Raw genomic sequence first — 20,818 nt, forward strand, 5'->3', positions numbered from 1 at the left:
AAAAGTACAGTGAAAGGTCTCCAAATGGCAGGTAATATCTTCTAAAGAAAGCATGCCTTTGCTCTGACTCATTTTACCCAGACCAAGCATTCCTAAAAATTAAAGAAACTACATTTAAGTTTGCAGTCACTTTCATCTCCCTCTGCACTGGTAGGTTATGAAAGAGCCCGTTTCCTACGAATCTGCCACAACAGATCTAAAGCCCCTGCTTCCATCAAAGCAGAGAAATAATGCAGCTGTCTTCCCCACAGCTTCCCAGACAAAGCCTCTGATGACCTCTTGTGCCAAAGACCTTCCTGTGTTCAAGTCACCCCTTAAAAGTAAAGCAAAGCAGAAGTTCCTTTCTTCACCAGCCTTGGTTTGCTGCTCCCAGTTATGAAAGGTAGCACCTGTACACAACCAGTAACTTCAGCTGCCCAAAGCCAGTATCTTAATACAACTGCTGGTTGTATTCTGTCTGCAGTAACAGCAGTAAAAGAAAAATTGGACAAGAACCAAGTCAGAAGGTCTTGTGTGTTAAATAAAAGATGAGAGAGTTAAGAATTGCAAAATCAGAGGGGAAAGAAAAAAACATAGAAGTAGGCTTCCTTCACAGCAGTTCAGAAAGCAGCAAAAGTATCACAGCACTGAAGACTAGCAGGTGTTTTGCCACTTCAAAAGAACAGAAACTGGAAGGAGGAGGGTTTCTGGGGAAACGGTTCAAAGAGAACGAAGGGTTAGATAAGGCACATTTCAGGAAGAGACTCATTTGTGGAAAACAATTATTCACAATAGAGGTAAACTGTGAAAGCACTCTGCAGCTGAACTCTCCCTGAAGGGGCGATTTTCAGGCAGAGCAGGCGTATCATCTCAGCTGATGCGAAGGTGGCAGCAGCAACTGGGAGCGACTGCACACCATGCCAGGACACACAGGACCATCCTGCTGCAGAGGCTGAGGGCACAGAGCTGCGACTAATTTAATTAAAGGAAAAAACATTCTCTTACTGATGCATCAAACCATCTTGGGCAATTCTAGGTATCTTGACAGTACTCAGATGAGACTAAAAAGGTAGAATAGCATTTCAGACAGTAATTACAATAGAAAATACACTGAGAAACATCAGATAATGCTGCCATGGGACACAGTTGTAAAGAGAATCAGCCAGCAAATTGCTAGTTGTGCCTAACATCCATTTCCCTATCAGAGCAGCGCTGGGAGGCTTTTCTAGCTTAGCTCACGCTTTCATTCCTTTCTCATGGCTCCCCTGCTTTACAGTCGAGCGACAACTCCAGTGCAACACTATCTTGTTTTGAAGAGCTTGAAAGCTTCTCACATACCAGTCACCAGAAAACACAAAAAAGCAGCTGTTAATCTGCAAAATTATGGAACAATGGCCAGTGTGATGACAAGATAGCAGCAATGCAATGTCAAGGTCACAAAAGAAATGCAGTGACTGCAATGTGCTCTTCTTCTTCTTTCTTGCCCCTCTTTGCCATGAAAACCCACTTGTATTCAAGTGACTCCTAGTCAAGTGGGTAGGAACATTCAGGGTGCCTTCTGGATGGAGTAGGAAAGATATTCTTGCTCCTGACCACTGCACTGTTCCCTCTGCCTGCAGTTAGGAAGGACAAATACGTTGGTTTTCATCTCCACAGTCTACTCTGGAGACCTTTTGCTTGTGTTGAACCAGCTTGTTTTATGTTATGGCCCAAACTGCGAAAGTAAAAAGCGTGTGCAATACCCGTTTGCACTTACAGCTTCGTGCAGGCCAGAGGGCTGGGCACTCTCAGACAAACGTATTAACACTTACGCACTCTGCATACAGCATTTCTGTCTTGTACAAGACAAATCAAGAAAGGACAACAGGTAAAGAAGTTACAGAAAGCCGCTGCTTAAAGGAACATGGAGCAAGAGTCATCACCACAGGAGAAAAAGGCAAGAGTAGGATACAAGCGATGGACAACTAGGGGAAAGCAGAGGACAAAGAGGCAGAACAACACAAGGAGTTGAATGACAAAAATGGGACAAGATGGTATTAGCGAAGTACAGGTGAGGCTTTTACTCAGACTGGGACATCTCTCAGCAGAGAAGGGAGAAAGAGGTGACAGGCCATGCTGGGTTACTTACATGGGGCATAGAACATCATCAGAAGGGGTTTGTCTTCCTTCTTCAGAAGTCTTCTCAATTCCTAGTGAATGAACCAAAGAAAATAGAAACAGACTTATATCCAAGCACACCTCTTAGTATTAGCTACAACTTTAAAAATTTGATGTATATACTCATAGAACAAAGGCTTATTTATCTGAGGATCATTTTTCCTAACAGACAAGACTTGAGTTTCTTCTCCTTGCTCATTTTTAACTTGAAAGAAGATGGCATAATTTATTATAGATTTGAATATCTGTGAAATATCCTAGACCAGTATCTTCACTGTTGAGATGTGGAAGTTGCACGGCTTGGTTTAATCTCACTGCAGAATCTCTGACTGGAAACTTTTTCTTCCCTGACCCAGCCAAAAAGCCATATCCTAATTCAAAAAGTCACATTCAATAATAAACAGACCAAGTTCAGTCTCCAGACTGTGAAACCTTGTCAGAGCTATGAAAAGCCACAAGAATAGATTTTTCAGTACCAGCATGACAGAGAAACCAGATGAAGTTCGCAAATTGAATACAACCCTTGGAAGGCTTGTAATAGAGCACAGAAAGTGAACATTAAATATTAATCTTCCTACAAAAACTGAATGTCAAAATAACTGTTTCTAATATTAAAAATGAAAGCTAGAAAATTGAAAAGGCCCTTTACAAAATACCAGCTAGAGTCCAATCAATTAAAGTTTTAAAAATCTATAGACTACCAAATTAACACAAAAGACCAAGCTGATTATATCAGAGAGAAAATAACAGGTAGCTCTCTGGTGGCACTGGCTTTTTAAGGTAGTTTTATGGTATTTGCTGCTTTCCCACTTAACACCTAGAGGACAGTTACTGTACAAGGTTAAAACATGCAAGATCTGGATCCTGTTCCTGATTTCCTGAGACGACCTCAGACACATGAGGGAACCCAAGGTTTAACAACCACCTGCAGTTGTAAGAGCAGCACTTTACCTTCTACTTGCATCCTGCAGTGACTGCATCTTGCAAGCTGCTACACTATCCTGAGACCAACAGCTCCCTACCGCCACATCATCCAATATGCTTTGATACTTGCTGTGTAGCTGGCAGACTAATGTCATGACTACATGTAGGGGAGAGGAAGGTGGGGAGCAGGAGACTATCACAATCCTCAAACTTTGTCAATAGTTTGGGTGCTTTAAACTTCCTTTCCAAAGAAAGGAGATAATGGTGCTTCAATAAACGTACACACTCCCTTCATCCCATACATTTATAAACATATAGAGCATTCATGCAGCTAATGTACCTTTTCACTATCAACATGCACAACATCTTTGGCTTCAGGATCCTCCTCCCACAGTGGAGCACCTTCTGGATCCTTGAGAAAGGCCACCACAGACTGTAATAAACAGGGAAAAAAGCTTTTAAAGTAAAATGAATTGAAACTGTGAGACATCCAGTCTCAAATCCACATTGTCATGCAAATCCCATCCAATTAGTGCCTTTGCTTTTCTGTTCATATACTCATCTGCTCTAATGCAAATGAACACAAATCTCCTATTGCAAAACAAAGTGATGCATGGGCCTGTACCATCCTCAAAACTGATACCCCAACTTACCAGTTCCCATTTGCAATACAAAACCGGGAAAAACAGTGTGGAAGGAGACCAGCACAGACAGTAGCTTCAAGGATCCTTCAGAGAGCTCTTTCAATGGTACCAGATCTGCAATACTTCTCAGCTAATCCCTGGCTTAACAGGAAAGATTTCTCTTTATGTAGAGGTCAGGCTCCCATGACCTTCACCGTAACTGAGTTATCTTTGAATCCAGTAGGACTAGTTGGAGGCCACACAGGTACTCGCTGTGAGCAAAAGCAATGGACTCCACACTTCATGATGAAACTGTTTATTTGGTCAATAGAAGAATAACCCACCAATAGTTCCCTCTGTGACTTATTGACCTAGAAACTGCACTCAATGGATTTTTAAGTAGGAAAGTAGGAAGCAAATGTGACAAGAGAAGCAGCAAATGCAAGACCCTATGATTCTGCAGCTCACCTATTCAACAAGCTGAATATATACATACAGGCATACTAACTGCTTTACCCAACTGACACGCAACCAGTGACCTGTTTCAGCAGATCACAGATACTTTCTTTCTCATAAGGAAATACTCTTTGCTGGTTCTGAATTCAGCTTGAGCCAGAAGGAAACTCCAGCCTTCTGAAGCGAGTGAGACTTTTTCCATGGATTCTAGCAGAGTTGCACTGCTGTACACTGAAGCACAGGCTTGATCACTGTTATCTTCAGATGTCTATGCTCTAGGAAACATAATACTTGGTTTTCCGTGTTCATTCACCACTCAGGTTGACCCTGTTTCTTTCTCTGCAGCATTTCTTGTAGGTACATGTCCCCTCCCAGACAGGATCTCTGCCATACCAGTAATGCAGTGAGGTCCCTGAGGAGCTTCCTTCACTGTAACAGTGAGTGGATGATGCTGCAACAACACTCTGAGAACTCCTTGGAGTTGAAGCAAAGAAAAACTTCAACAAAGCCTTTTTCATCAGCTCATGGGCTATTTTGCCAAAGCAGCTCACAAGTGAAAAGCAGAGCTGAGTATGTACTAATACACCATGAGCACCCATCTAAAAGCTCAGGTTTGTACTCCACTTTCTCAAGAGCAGGTCAGGAGCATGCCTGGTGACACACAGTGCTAAAACCATCTCAGAGATACTTTTGCCACCTCTACCTTTGGTAGAACATCCCTTATCAACAGCTAGTGAAGTTCAGCTCACTTTCCTGCAACTCAGATGGTACTGCAAGGCTTGGGAAGATTCAGAGCTTACGGCAGGATCCATTAGCACTTCTGTCTATTTGCACAGCTAATATTGAAGAGATTTGTCTTACCACAAGAGGCAGCTTATATTAGTCATTAGACAGCAAGCAAAGCACTTAAGGCACCTAGTAAGAACACCTAAGGGGTGAGGGTAGTAGTGTTGGGACCACAAACACTTCAAGAAGAAATTTTTCTTAACATGGCATTAGCAGAGAAAGAAGCCTAGGAAAAAATATAAAATCAAGTTAATTTATAATGCAGTTATAGTTGCAAAAACCTCTAAAAGTAGAGGCAGTAACATCCCAAACGATGCCCTAAAAAGACTCAATAATATATGGCGAAATGAGAGAAAAGAACACAACTAGGGGGATACTCTACATTTAAGAAAACTACTTCAAGTTCTGCTCACTCTTGGTCTGCACAGACCTCAACTACACACTGGAGAGGAGGAAAGAGGGGTCAACTGACTGCTAGTTTGAAGAATTCCTGCGTGCCAAGTTCAGTCATGTAGAAACATATGCAGTTAGAGCATGGGGGATTAAAGAGCTTTAATTCATGCAGCCTCTCCCTTTCAGCCAAGAAAGAAAAAATTAGATGTGTAATGTTTTCTGGCAGGAGCAGGCAGTACGTTGCCTTCCACTCATTACTCCATGCGGTGAAGAGAATTTCCTGTGCGCCTTTAAACGCAAAAGACCCCCCTCCCAAACAAACCGCAGCACTTTCTAATCACTGAAAAACGTGGTCCCCAGGCTGCGGGATTAGAGACCAGGGCAAGGTCCAGGCCTCAGCGACTCCCATATTGAAGAATTAGCCACGCTGCTGTCCTGCCATGGTGCGGTCAGGACCCGCTTTGACCCCATGGCACCGACAGAGCCACGCTGGGCTGTAACCTGCTGTCCAAACTCCTGCAACAGCTTTCAACCTTAAACATCCATTCAGCAGAATACAGGACGTGTCTTCATCCAAGTCTATGCTGCTAAAAGCAAGCAGGTTTTAACAGCACAACAGCTGGCTATCATATATGGACCTAGGTTTTAATCTGAAAAAAAAATATATATATATATATATATACACACACACACACACAACCCTGTACTTTTCACTCCTTTGAAGTATAATGCAGTAGGGATGCTAATAAAAGCATCCCCTGATTTCACATACGCACTCCTTACAACAGCAAACTTGAAAAGAATCCAGAGTTCAGAGCAGGACCAATTTATTGGGTTATTCTATTCCCTTTGCTAGTACTGAACAGATCTGTACTTTAATGAGTTTTCTCCATTTTAAGAGGAGACTAAAACTCTCCCTATATTTCATCTGTCAGAAAAGGCTTCATCGTGTAATAAACACAGTCTGGATATTGGCCTTATGGCACTATCAAGGATTAGGACATGGAATGGCTAAAGCAATATATGAACAGACATATCAGTTAACATCAAAGACTGATCTACGCTTAGATCTCCAATACCAGCTGACTGCAGATACTAGGGGAAAAACTGTACTAGTACCATTCTTATACACCATGCACTGGTATACACTCTCAATTTCTGGCAAAAACCAATTTTTATGGACTCCACACCAGCTGTTGCATTTGGACCTCTGTGTTTGCTAACTATGAATGGATCTATCCTTTATGACTATCTAAAACTGTTTGTGAGACTCCAAAATTCTTGACTTCCACAACATTTAGGTATGAGTTCCAAAACTTTTTAAACATTGCAGTTATTGGTTTCAAATCACCCATCCCAAAATGCCATTGTTTGCACCCAAGTTTGGAGAACAATAAAAGGTAATAATTCCCTTTTTCAAGCTACCTACAGTTATACAAATATCTGTCATGATCTCCTTCAGTTGTCCTCTTTTCCAAGCCCAGGAATCTTCAAGTAAATATTCAAGCCAACTGTGCCTCTGATCATCCTCACTGTCCTTCTGCAATACTTCGACACCCTTCACTTGATGGGGCAACCAGAATCACATACAAGACACAAGACATAGGAACCCAATGGACTCAGATGGGAGAATAACATTTCCTCTTCCATTGTCTGCTCCTTTCCTAATCATTTCACTTTTAAATACTCTTAAGCACAGGGCCAATACTTTCAAGCCAACTGCTGTCCTGACTGGTAATTCAAAACCCATTACAACAGCCTGCATTACTCCAACATAGTTGGAGCTGAGTCCTTTTCTTTCCTTCCCTCTCCTGTTCATTACCCTGCAAGATCGCACTTTCGTAATGACAAGCCACTTGGTATTGTGAGAACCTAAACCATTCTGCAAAGAGTTGGACATATTTTACTTAAACTATTCCTAATAATTTTGCACTACTAAACTTTGTTATCTCGCAGTCCACCTCCCTTTACCAGAAACCCCAAACAGCTGAGATCCTAACACAGGTCTCAGCAGCAGGAGGTTCTGACTGTTAACTAACTTCCCCCCACTGTGAACACCGAGCTATCCTTTATTCCTCATTTTTCTAACAGTAAACCCACAAGGGCATCTCTGCTAATTACATAAGGATTTAGTTAGTTTAAGAAATGAAAGCTTTTCTTAAAAACCCAAGTACACTATCAGCTGGATCAGCCACATCTATGAAATTGCTGATTACTTCAGAAGAATTCTTTACAGTTCCTCAGAGCTGTGTCCATCATTCTCCAAAATGTCATACATATATTAATATGTCTACTACATGCCTGGAAAGACGATCCGAGTTTTATTGCCACAAGCTTGCTGAATGATGTGAAACAAATCCTTTAATCTCCCTGTTCTTCAGTGTGTCCACCTGTCCGTAAAATGGGTACGATACCCTACATAATTGTGTTGCTCTGCTGCTTGCTGTTTGTAATGTACTGGGAGATTCCTGACAAACACAGCTGAGAGGAAAGAAAGGTCACTGCCTCAACAGAAGAAAACAGGGAGAAGAAGTGGCATAGAGGGAGAAATACAGAAAATATTCAGGCAGCTGTGAGCAGCAGAAAAAGTAAACCCTCAGCTGACTTCTTTGACTACTGCACAGCTCTGATGCACTGTCCAACCTGTAAATCATTAGCAGCTGGTTTCACAGGGGCAATTAAATTATGAAAGACTAAAGCTCCTAGAGGGAGGGAGCTTCAAAAACCCTCTTCCACCCACACTGGAATTGCACATCCTTGTCCAAGGGATGCTGGTGCCTTCTCTCCAGCAGATAGGGCAAGAGGGAAGGGGGAAACACTCATCACAAAACAGCAAGTGAAAGAATAAATAGTATGGTTGGTTCCTGTTGTGCTATGATTGCCTCTGAGCACAACACTCCCTGGGGCTCTGCAGGTGCTTTCCAGTTGATCAGATCTGTAAGGAAGAGTAGTCACAGCACTAACTCCTGGTTGCAGCAATTTATGGAGGGCAGGAAAGACATTTCATGCAGTGTTCAAACCACCCAAATTTAGGCAACTAACAAGTCTCCCTTGCCTCAACACCCACCAAGAGAAAAAACAAAATTCAGCAGGCACCTTTCCTCACTAAGTACAGAAGGAGCCTCAGGCGGTTGCTGCCTAGGCTGGGTATCTAATATTGCCCTCCCTAGTGCCAGGCAAGTTCTCTGCTGCAGGAGATGGGAAGATACACAGTCCTACTCTCCCCACCACAGGCAAATCCTGCATGATGACCCCAAGTGCAGGCTGAAGAGACAATTCAAGCCAGTGTGTGCTTCCGAGACAGCCCCCCCATCAGCTACCCCACAACTCTGGCTTTAAAAGCCAGGCCCAGAGCAAGCTTGGGAACAGCCCCTCTGACAGGCTCAGGTTCATGAGGTATCTCTCACAGGCTTTCCTCCATCCCAGGCCAAACTCCTGAACAAGCCAGAAAGCGGAAGTGAATGTAACCATGTCAGTGTGGGGCGGTGTCATCAAACCTCCACAAGACCAGGGACGGTGTAGAACCCGAGTTTGCTGGAAGAGGAAGAGCAATGGGATCTGGGCATCAGAGCTGGATGTTAGTAATTTCTGGAAGCCAAGTCATCACAGGGCTGCAGCCTCACGTGGGGATACTCCCAGAGCTTCACCAGGGCTTTGCAGAGGAAGGCTGCATACTTTTGGGTTGTTTACTGTGCTTCTAGTCCACCATTTCTGCAATCATCAAGATCTACACATTCATTTCACATCTTATTCCTTCCATCACCCTCACAGGACTTTGCTTTCTGTTGCTTTGTGTTAAGGTTTGCAGGAGAAAGAAGGTAATTTTATCCCTGCTGCACTCACAGCACATCCATAGGAATTGTGATTCCATAATCCGATAAAAGATAAGGCCACTCAGCTCTCTCTGAAGTTTATAAACACACAACCTAAAAACCTCAGAGAACTCCTTATCAAAATGCAGTATCAGCTAATACTTTTAATTATACTGCCATTAACAGCACCTTGTAATCAAAACACAAAAATCTCTATTTGTTACCAGTCTGCAAGTTAACTCACAATTTACATTACAGTTCAACATGTGTTCAACCTTTTTAATAATATACCATTTTCCTCGATCTGTGGTTGGCAGACATGTACACACACAAAAACCTTTAGGTCATTCTGACAGCTGTTTATGAAGATTAAACCCCTCCATTTCATGCCTTCAGCATGAAAAAGTACCAACACCTCATTTTAATCCACAAATATCTCCCCCATATCTAGCAAAACAAAAAGAGTAAGAATCAAATATTTACATTTACCTTCAATGTGACTGCTCTGTTATATTCAGTATGAAATGCACCGTCCCTGTTGAACAAGGAGTGGGGAATAGTGTTAACTTACAGTAATGTTGCTGAAAATCATACAGCTGCTTTCCCTCACTTCTCACTAACCAGAATAACATTAGCCTGCTGAGGCCACAGAACTAAGCAGGATGTACTGTACAGTAATTTAAGAGGGGGAAAAAGAGCAAGGAAAAAGGGAGGGTACAAAACAGAGTGTAAAGCAAACAGGCTTCTAGTAAATAATTTTCTCCCTGACACTTCAACAAGAATATTTACTAAGGTATTATCTTTGAAGATAGAGACGCAGCTGCCTGGTGTCTCTTACACTTAACAGTACTCCCACTCCAATTATTTCCAGGAATAAAATCTCTTGCTGTCTCACAACACTTGCCTTTCTCCACTTACTTTGCAAAGTACTATCTGAAGCCAGAAAAGCAAGCTCAGAGAGGTGAAATGACCTGCCTAAGGCACATGCCAGCAGGTACATGACAGAGAAAGTGAGAGCTCTCAAATTTCAGGCATCAGCCCTGTGCACTGGGTAGTTTTAGTCCATTGGGCATTTCTCCCAGGCCCCGCTCATGATTTTAGTGTACTCTATTCAACAACAGAATAAAATTTATCTCAACTTCTGTCACAACAGATGCTTGCAATCTGAAGAAACAGCAATCCATTTCACATGTCAGAGGATAAAAAATATGAAGTTTTCATGCTGCAGCAGTATGGAGCTGTAAGGAGAACGAATGCTCCTAACAGGGGCATCAACAATTAGGAACTACAAATCCCAGCCCAACACTCACTTATAATGGAGTAATTCCACTCCTTTCTCCTTTGAATTAGGATCTACTTTCATCTTCTTGCATAATTTTCGGCTTTCAGTATCACTGCAAAAAACACATATTGGAAGAAAAATGGTTACAAGAAAGGAAATCAAATGCATTCAGTTCTGAAAACTCATTGCTGTGCTTCATCAGCAATCAGTGGCAGCTAACAGTAAGTTGGAAGCTGTTCAGGGACAGGCATTGTGGAAAGCTCTGTTGGCCAATTTACTTTCTTCATTTGCTTGGTCAGGACACAGTGAACTGTGTCAAAACCACATTCCAAAGCCAGGCCTCTAACCAGTAGAAAAGGAGACTATTCTAGCATGTCCAAATACCTCTGCAAACCTTCTGTCCATGGGATTAACATAAAGTTTAGGAAGTCAAGTTTTCAAGAAAACCATGCTACTGTTAAGGCTACTGTCAAAGAGCACTGTTTGTGAAAAGATTCAAAGAGAAAGAGCAGGTCAGCTTTTATATGTGGCAGAAGATCACTCAAAACCAAAACTAAAACATCTTCATGGTACCTCCAAGCCCAGATCACAAGTGGCTAGTCTTAAAAAGGTCCAGCAGAAAACAAAAACCAATTCAAACTTTGGAGCTCCAAGTCCAGCAACCCCATTCACCCTAGGTAACACGGATGTGTCCTGGGGACACATGTGGAAAGTGGCAGTAAGTACCACAGCTCCTGAAGGAGGAGGCATGTAACAGCAGACAGACCCACTCTAGGTGGTTTTCAAACTGAACCAGAGTGAACTGCTTCCAGCACCACATTAGGCCGAGTTGAAGAAGAGAGAAAGGTCATAGGAGAAAACTGCATATATATTCACTTAGGTGGGCAGGTAAAGGGTCTTCGTGGCCTCACTGCTGTCCTAAATGACACAGAAGTGAAGCTGAAAGGATACTTCAAGCTGAAGTGAATATCAATCAAGTCAGACAAAGAGCCAGGGAGATGAGTGAAACACCACAACTCCCAGAAAAGAGGATGATTCACATTGACAAGACTATCCTTTCCACTGACAAACAGCAAGACTAAAAAGCTTGAAAACTTGTTCCCAGCAGAGGACAACTTGTACCTATTATGCAGATAAATCAATTTAGAAAATGAAAACACTGAAAACCCATCAAGCTTAAACTGATTAGAGACACATTAGAGACACTGAGATGCAAGGGTTGCAGGAGTCTCACCAAATTAAGTGCTGCTGCCAGCACCGGTGCTAATTCTCCCAATGTTCTCCAGCTGCTGTTCTGCAAACGTGAGGAACAACACACAGTAAGCTCGCACTGTGCTGCAGATGGGAGCACGCCTTTGTGGTAACTTCCCAAATGCTTATTGTAGATGGAGATGAGAAGGGGGGTGCTATGGATACATGCATGAAATCAGAATATTATGCTGAAGACGGAAACAAACATTTTAAGGGACTAACAAAGCATGCAACTACCTCACCAGGAAGAAGCACCTGTAATCCCAATTGTACAGAAGCATGTTTATCTGAAGATTCTCACTGAATTCAGGTCAGTTCTGCATTTTCAGATCATAGTCAAGCTAGTCATTGTAACCCGTAAGCGCTTTCCTTGCTTCTCCAGGGGGCTGGAGATCTCAGCCCGTAAAGACAGTTATTTTTCTGTTGTCTGCTGCATCTTTGTTTTCCCCAGACTGCAGTGGAAGGTGGAGCTAAAACATGTCATCTGTTAATTGAATAACATGAAACAAAACTAAATTGCAAAACAAATAGCCTGGACTTAGAGTTTTGCCGAAAACCTGGTTTTCCACGTGGAGTTTGTACAGAAAGTCTGCAGCAACATCAAACCTAAGGGCCAGAAACATCCTGTCTTCTCTCACCTGCAGTGCTCCAGCAGTCCCATGAGCTAAACATAAGCTGATCAAAGATCAAGGAATCTCAAGAGGAGGCACCAGTTTCAGATCAACCTCCCATCTTACCCCAGGTGGATCTAGAGGCACAGAGAAGCTCTGTGGGCCTGCTGGAACTGCCTGCCAGGCAGCTAACTAAAGTCAGCCCACACCACAGCCAACATTCGTAAATGCTCCTCTGGATACTCCCAGATGCTTCCAGGACATGCATACACTTCTGGCCATCTCAGCCTTGCCAAGACAAATGTTAGGTGGTTGAGGTGATCAAGTGTAATGCTGAAACCTACCTCCAGCAACAGAGTCAGTCTAACCCCAAGATGTGCAGGCAATCGTTCTGGCATCAGTAGAGGACCCAAATAGGTATCAAGACAACTCTGCTGGCACTTCTGGCACAAGTGTGCGGTAAAAAAAAAAGTCTATTTTTTCCTCCAGTGTCATTTAGAGATCCCGATACTCATCTTAGAGAAGTTGTGCAAGGTTTATAGTTGAAAAAGGCTACAAAACATTACAACTAAGACGTACCTGTGAACAAGCAGCTAGCAACTCCTACCACTCCAACTCCTACCAATTCATTTTCTGTCTGTATTATTTTCTATTTAAAAAAAGAAAGATAAGAGCAGCTGTTTCACTGGAAGGAAACAGAATCTAAGCCTGCTCTGCTTTGAGGCCTGCTCCATTTGTTGAGTTTCCTGTAGCTGCTTGAATGCACATCCATTATCACAGGAAAGAAAGCAGTCGTTTACTCCAGTATGTCTCTCACCATTTAGTGGGCAGATCCTCAGCACCGCTGCATTGGGAGTTTAGTCTGTTTATGCAAGCTTTCTGCACTGATGGAAGGGATGGAAGAAGAACAAACTCCCAGAATAGGAAGTGTCTAAATATGTATCAGTAATTTTTTTCATGCATCAGTGCAGATTTCTGCACATGCCAGACCCACCAACTCAGATGCTATACTAACGATTCTTCGGAAAAAGCAGAAAAGGAGACGTACAGAAATGGCAGAGATAGACCCATTCTGCTTTTCCTTCTGCTTTCACTTACAGCCAGACAAAAATAACCTGCAAAGAGCAACCTGCTCTCATATCACTTTGTAATGACCATTATCCTTAATAAGAGTAAATATCAACACAGATGCAGTCTCTGCTCTGAGATTTGTCTCTGTTGGATCTCGGCCAACAGCTTCCCTCTGAAGATGAGCTCAATTCTCGCATGGGAGAGGGTAATTAGGACTCCGGTTCTTGCAATTTAATTATACCACTTGAAGAGGCAGTGTGAGAGTTTGTTATAAAGAAGTAGGGGGGGGGGGGGGGAAGAAAGAAAGAAATTAACAAAAACCCCCAAACCTAAAAAGCCAGAAATCACTCCCAAAATCAGCACTCTACCACCCAGGCCAATATATTCCAGACAAGACACCAGGCTCCAAAAATACTGGTTTGAGGATGAGGTCAGTAATGTGCCCCAGCAGTTGTCCTTGCCTGCCTCCTGTCATTTCTGTCCAAAGCAATCTGAACCCTCGCAGGTCCCTGCTGTGCCCCTGCTGAAAAGATCCCTGATTTGCCTCCAGCTTTATCCCTGGAAAATCATCCAAAACATCAACCTATCCACAATGCCACGAAGGACCTAACCAGCAACTGTCTATGCGGCAATAAGATCAAACCTATGGCACGATGGCATGGCTCCTTCCACTCCCACAGGCATGTTCCCCATGCTCCCCCTTCCCACAAAACCAAACTAGGGCTCCAAAATGCTGCTTTGCAGAAGCAAAGACTTATGGCAGCTTGTTAAAAAGAACGATAAACTAAAAAATCCAAGTTGACCTAACTGAGAAGACTAACAAAAAAGACAGTATGCACTGTAGAAATACCTCATCCCTTTCCATTCACATCCCCATCTCCTCTACTGGGAGACACTTCTGTCATTTGGGGTTATGACAGAGCCCGACTGGAGCGCTCCCTGTAAACCTCTGGGGTCCCTCGTCAGTGTTAGCATGCATGAATAATCACTCTGCACAGGCAGCCAGCTGTTACTGAGGCAGGAGGAGGGTGAGGGGCTTGCAAAGGAGACCTGACCTCCTTTGGCTCACCACGAGCGGAGCCAGCACCTGAAAGGGGACGTGCTGTGGGCGCTCCTCAGGAGTGGCACAGGATGCTCCACCTGCGCAGGGCTCATGGCCGTAAGGACAGAGAAGCAGTGAGAGATACTGAAGGCAGTCTCCAGTGGCAGGAGCAACCCAGAGGAAAGCTTTTGCAGTGATGTGGCAAGGTAATTTGGAGAGAGAAAGAACAGAGTACAAAGTTAGACAGGAGGAATGCAAAATAAAGTCTAGGAGTTTGTCTGCGGTAAGTCCAGATTGCTTTCTGAAAACAAAACAAGTCTGAGCTGGATGGATCCTGAGTAAAAGATGGTACCTGGAGGTGGCAGTGCACCCTCCTGGGGGCGAATTCAAGGTCCTGAAGGCAGCAAGACCAAACTTCCTCAACATCATCCTCTCTCATAAGCACAGGTAAGACTGTCCACAGCTCCCTACTTATTTCCCATATCACATAATGCTGCCTGTTGGCTTCTTATTAGGAAGGGAAAACTGCCCTACAACCACAACAGCCTCTGGGGAGGAAGGATCTGGGATGACCGTCAAATCCCCTCTTAGGAAATTACAAAAATGCCATCCAAAAGAAGTTCACGTCTCCCGTTGTCAATGTAACAGCAGAATGTACACATGCTGTGTGGCTGCACCGCTTTGACGCCACTGTGCTGGCATCTAACACTTTGCAACACACACTGGGCCCAGCCTTCTTTTCCTTCCGCACCTACAGTGTTTCCAGGCACAAGAGTAGTGGTTAATAAAAACACTGACATCATCAATTTAAGTAACCAGTTCAGTAAATTTGCCTGCACAAAAACTATCTTGCTCTTCTATCAGCATATCACATAACCACATGTGAACCACAGACCTCACAATCTGTAAACAGATTTTATCTCTTCTATCCATATGCGTGTCTGTCTGAAACGGAGCTCAATAATCCACATAAATTATGCTTTGGCAGTCCTTTATATCACAGTTGCACCTGTAGACACCAGCGCGCTAGAGGCTCTGTTGTATCAGTGGCTGTAGAGACAAACACTGTCACAGTCACTGTCCCAGCAGCTGGAAGAGATGAGACTGAGCAGGTAAGGAGGTGGAATGGGCTCTGAGAGCAGGGTGATATGGCAGAACAGAAGCAGGGCTGCCTGCAAAACAAGTATCCCAACACTGGAAAAAGCTTTGGATGGTACCAGTCAAAGCTGTCACTTTGTTACCAGCATGCTCTCTCATTATTGTCTCTGTTGTTAATTGGTTTTCATTTTTTTATGTTATGGTGAAAACCACTGTACAGAGAACAACTCCAGTTATAACTTCAGGGAAGTACAACTGCAATTTCAGACCAGCCCTCAGAAGTGAATTATCAAATAAGGTTTCCCAGCCCAATGCACAGCCCCTCAATGCCCTCTGGCCACCTTCCAGAGAATACCCTCTCTGGATCACAGACTGATGAACAGACTGAAAAAGCATGGAGCTGAGATCACGCCGAACAACTAATTGAGCTTGTGACCCAAAAAAGCAGCAAAAGGGGTGTCCACGCCAGAAATTTCCTCAAGCCACCTAAAAACGAAAACCACATTTGCATTTGCAAACCTAATTTGAAAGAGGAAGTCATTAACGGTCAGTTGTAGTTAGATGTGCGCCTATGAGATTTCAGAATAAAAAATGCAATTCATTAGCCATTGCTGGGGACAATATGGGTTTTTGTCTATGCTCCTTCCAGTCATCAATCCCACCCTTCAACACGGACTGTGTTGTCCACTTACACTACAGCAGCTTGTGAACTCTGCTGACCAAAGGAAAACAGACCAACCCCTGCAAACATCTCCTCCCCTCAGACTGTGGGCATTGCTCCCCCATCGTCCTCCCTCCTCCTTCCCAGTCTGGGGCAGCAACTGCCACAACTGCTGCTGATGGTGTGGCACATTTGTAAAGCTCCTCATATTCTCTAATGATTTCAGACCTTTCTGTTTCTGTGTCACTCTCTTGAGACAGATCTGAAATCAGAAACAAAGAAGAAAAAAATCACTTCACAAACCATCAGCCTAGCGTGCAAGAGCACTTCTCCAAAGTGCTAAGCAGCCGCTGGATGGTAATGGCATACACCTCGAACAGAGAGCCCATATGCAGATCTCCATGCAGACTGGCACTTTGATATTACACTCCTGAGTGGGGTTTAAGAACCTGCAGACACCAAAATAGGAATAGGACTCAGGAGAGATGGATGCAGAAGTAATCAGCACAGGAAGTTTGAAACACAAGATTTGTCTTTGAAAACAAAGCAACATTTTGCCACTGTTCTACGTTTTTCTGATGGAAATTATCTTATAAAGGTAGTAACAATAGCAACAAGTTTCCATAGCACAGAACAAATGAGCCACTCAAACCATGTGGCAGATTAAAAGCTTGACTCTTTTAAGGGACAGGGGAGCACGAAAACTAAGAACTGAAAACATGCTGCTGGAAAGAACTAAAGATTAGGATTAGCAGACTAACAGCTCATCTGAATTCAGGGCTTACTTTTCCCCCCTAGAACACAGCAAAAAGCCTCCCTGTGACACATGAGGTGATTGCAACCCTCTGCTCCAAACGCTCCCCTGGAATGTGCCAGGAATACAAACAGAATAATCCATGTGCTGCAGAGACCCAGCGCCACTCAGCATCCAATAAAAATGACTCCCTGTGCCCATCAGTCAATTAGGGACCAGGAATCTATAGGAACGAGATTAGAAAGAAGTATTTTCTGAAAATTAAAACCCACGAGATTAATTCTCACTGCAAGTAACAGTGAGCCAAAGAGCAGAAAGAAACTCAAGACAAAAAGGTAACAGGTATTGTCAAGCAAAAACAATTAAGGGAAAAAATTATAAGCTTCAGCCCTGTGGAAAGTCAAGAAGTTATAATGAATGGTACTTTCCCTGGAAATAACAAATTGGTAAGAGGCACTCGGCAGCCCACATACCTGCATAGAAATAAGGTGAACACATTCACAGGAGCTACCAGAGCTTTGCTGGAACTTCTAGAAATGCCAAACACTCCGACTCTCTTTGCAAAGCAGCAGCTTTCCTCAACAGACCCATCCAGACCTCCTCAAACCCACACAACCTGGAACAGGGGGACACAGTCCTAACCTGGGACACAAGATGACTACCACCCTATTCTGAGTTCACACAAATCTACGACCTCTGTGAAGGCAGGTTTTGAATACATCACCCACGGGCACACAGGAGCTGCAGCATGGCAGCTACAGTCTGGGCACTTGTTTTACAACCTTTAGCTGCAGAGGGCCTGGAGAGGATGCTAGAGGATGTTTCAAATGAAGTACTGAATGCAGGAAAATGGAGGTAACTTCACATTAGATCTTAGCTCTCTCACTCTTCATTTTGATCTGAAATGCAGCAGTGTTGAAGATTCACAGTTAATGAGCAATTCTAGGCAAAACTCAAGGAATGCACATAGTTAGGATGAAATTGAGACAAGAGCCCAGGCTCGTACACTCAAGCTCTACAGTGGATTTTTGTTAAATGTTCTGCATTTCTGAATTAATGCAATACACCAGACTAAATGGGTTTATGACAGGTACTGAGAGCTTACTTACAAAAGGAATTTTTTTCAGACCGGCATAGCACTACTTCCTGCATGGTCACTCTTACAGGAAAATTAAAGGGCTTTAATGTGAATTAGCACTAACTGTGCAGACAGGTTATGATAGAGACAGGAGGAAAGCACTGAAAATCTATGCTGCAAACGCACAATTTGCCTATATAAATCACACCCACACAAGGACCACGTTCTAACTACACTTGCAAAGTGTCCCTGATGGACACCCGGGCTGACCTCCCCTGGCCCAGCTACAAACAGAGCCCCTGCTACCTCCACCAGGCTGGAACCTACCATGAGGTGCCACCCACTCCTGAGCTGCCGCTGCCCTTCGCCTTCAAGACAACTGCGGAAAAAGGCAGAAATCCCAGACACTGCAAATCTACTTGGATGGAAGAAGTCGCATCAGCAGTGCAGGAGCAGCATTTCTTTCCTCTTCCTTTTTTCCCCTCTCCACTAGATCTGGTCATTTTTATTTGCAATTTCAAAGCTTTTCATCAGCTTTAAAATTCAACTACAAGGAAGGAAGATGAGTAGACTTACTCTCTTAAACAAATCCTACCTCTGATCGGCTTTATAGGAGTGAAGGTAAAAACTAAAGACCAAAATGCATTTAATACCATCTGTACAGCAGCCTTATTTCTCAAATTCCTCCCTGCTATTTCAAGGCATTAAACAAATTCATTTATGATTGTCTGTATGGGTAAAGCCTTTCTGTATCAAAGCATTAGGAAATCAGAAATCTGGGAAGGAAGATTTCATCTAAAAGGCAGATAAACATGGAAATTGGGGGAAATTCCAGAAAAGACAACTACTCATTAGATTTGGCTCTCTCCTGAACCAGCACATGCTTACAGGCATAGCCCTGAAAGGGCTGCTTTACCAGACAAATTATGGTCTCGCCTTTATGCTAAGCATCAAAGGACTGTGACAGTAAGAAGTAATTACTGAGGACGGGGACTACCAAGAATGACGCACAGGACACAGAAAAGGGACTACAAGAACGACACACTAAAGCAGAAAAAGTGGGATTAAAACCAATCAAAAATTAGTCAGACAGTTTAACCAGATGGCATTTCCTTTTCCTAGCAGTCTGATGTGCTAAAGCCAAGCACACGCGCTATGACAGCAGATGGAAACCACACAGCTTTGTTTATGTTTGGGACCTACAGTAAAGGAAGCCATGCAAGTTGGAGCAGGGAATAATTACCCAGAGCCAAAGAGATGGGTGCTTTTGTGAAAATAATAATCCACAATTGGGCAGGAGTTAGAGTCAATAAAAAGCTTGACACAGTTCAATAACAGGAAAACCCAGGAGTGTTCACTGAGTCATATACAGGATGGAAAGAGCTAGTTTCAACCTCTTTTGCCACCTCCTCAAAAACGCACCTGACCACAATGCATTTTAATCTGCCAAACACATTTTCTTCTCTTCAACAAAGCCATTTTACCTTCTTTCCCCTTCTCCTGCCCCCAGATTTGTTACACTCTTCCAAATAACATCAGCCCTTGTCCACCCTCTGATCCATCACAAAACCTACTCCAGAAGGCTGGAAGATAACTTTACATTGACTGCTCTTCAAAATCAGACCTCAGGGCACCACAAACTGGGACTGGAGCTTTGTCTGCTTTAAAGACAAGCAACAGAAATTTCGTCTTTCACTCAAGCAGTTAAGTTCATCTTACTGCATTCCCAGGCACACGACTTGGTACCGTTTACTTGCCACCGTAAGGACTCACACAGATCGACTGCCTACACAGCACACACCAGCTCCACTGCACCCAACCTGCTGTTACAGGTAGCAGCATTCAAACTCTGAGATTGCACTAAAGGATAAGATCCTTCCTTTTTTTGGAGATCCTTAAGCTTTCAACTCCCCTTCGATTTTCAAAATTTCTATCAGCTTCCTACTCAAAATAATTCAATAACAATCCTCTGCTTGCTTCCATTGCCATCCCAATAGCATCCGAACGCATTAAATGAAGAACACTCATTTGTGTTGCTGCTGCAGCATTTTTCCTTTCAAAGTTCTCCAATCTCTTTATAAACATTGACTAATGAATCAGGCAATATTTACCCAGTTGCCTGGAAAGCAGATACACCTTTTTTAACAGCACAAAGTAACAAGAAGTGAATCATTCACAGAGCCAGGAACAGAAGTTGGACTCTCAGCTGCTATTAATGTGGCGTTTCCCTGAACATGAGTCTCAAAATACTTGCTCATAAGACGACTGATCCATCTCTCTGAAATCTCTGAAGATTTACTAACCTGCAATATTGTGCTCCACCCATGCTACTAGGTAGCCTCAACTCAGAAATGAAGCACCAGCTATTACAGGGAGGAAAGAAATAAATAAAAGGCAGCAGAGAGCATTCTGTTCAAACTGATAGCAACAAAAAGTAGCCATCACACAGAAGACTGCATTTTACCAGGTATTATTAATTCAATATTCTGTCATCTCTCGCATCACTGTTCACTCAACATTAATGTCTCAGCAAGGACTTCCTAATTAAAACATGGAAAGGCTAGACTAAAACACATTTTTGTCTCATCGTTTGTGGGTCTTTTATTCACAACTGAAATAGCTTCATGTTTAATTGCGTACAGAGCCACATACGCTATCTCAGCACACAGGAGCAAAGAGTGACCACTTCAATGCTGCAAGCAATTCTCGTGCTGACCCTTCATCCCTCACAGGAGGCGTTGATCTGCCTGCACAAACTGGTTGAAATCTCCCAAGAACAAGGATCTTATCTGCAATACCACATGCAGAGGCAACCCTGGGTGCGTGGTGCTCAGCGTGGC

The 20,818-nt window shown here is 43.3% G+C and overlaps 1 protein-coding gene across 1 annotated transcript in view; it reads right to left on the reverse strand.

Annotated features, from left to right (window-relative positions):
• PDIA5 (protein disulfide isomerase family A, member 5) overlaps window positions 1-20,818 on the reverse strand; it is a gene marked incomplete at its 5' end in the record, with an annotated part of 88,081 nt that overhangs the window by 60,561 nt on the left and 6,702 nt on the right. Inside the window, 4 exons of the mRNA XM_010183035.1 lie at window positions 2,108-2,168; window positions 3,401-3,493; window positions 9,620-9,665; window positions 10,441-10,524. Of these exons, the coding sequence (XP_010181337.1) occupies window positions 2,108-2,168; window positions 3,401-3,493; window positions 9,620-9,665; window positions 10,441-10,524 (284 nt within the window). The remainder of the gene's footprint in view (window positions 1-2,107; window positions 2,169-3,400; window positions 3,494-9,619; window positions 9,666-10,440; window positions 10,525-20,818) is intronic.

This window comes from Mesitornis unicolor, unplaced genomic scaffold (assembly GCF_000695765.1).
Source record: "Mesitornis unicolor isolate BGI_N332 unplaced genomic scaffold, ASM69576v1 scaffold40844, whole genome shotgun sequence".
NCBI classification, from domain to species: domain Eukaryota; kingdom Metazoa; phylum Chordata; class Aves; order Mesitornithiformes; family Mesitornithidae; genus Mesitornis; species Mesitornis unicolor.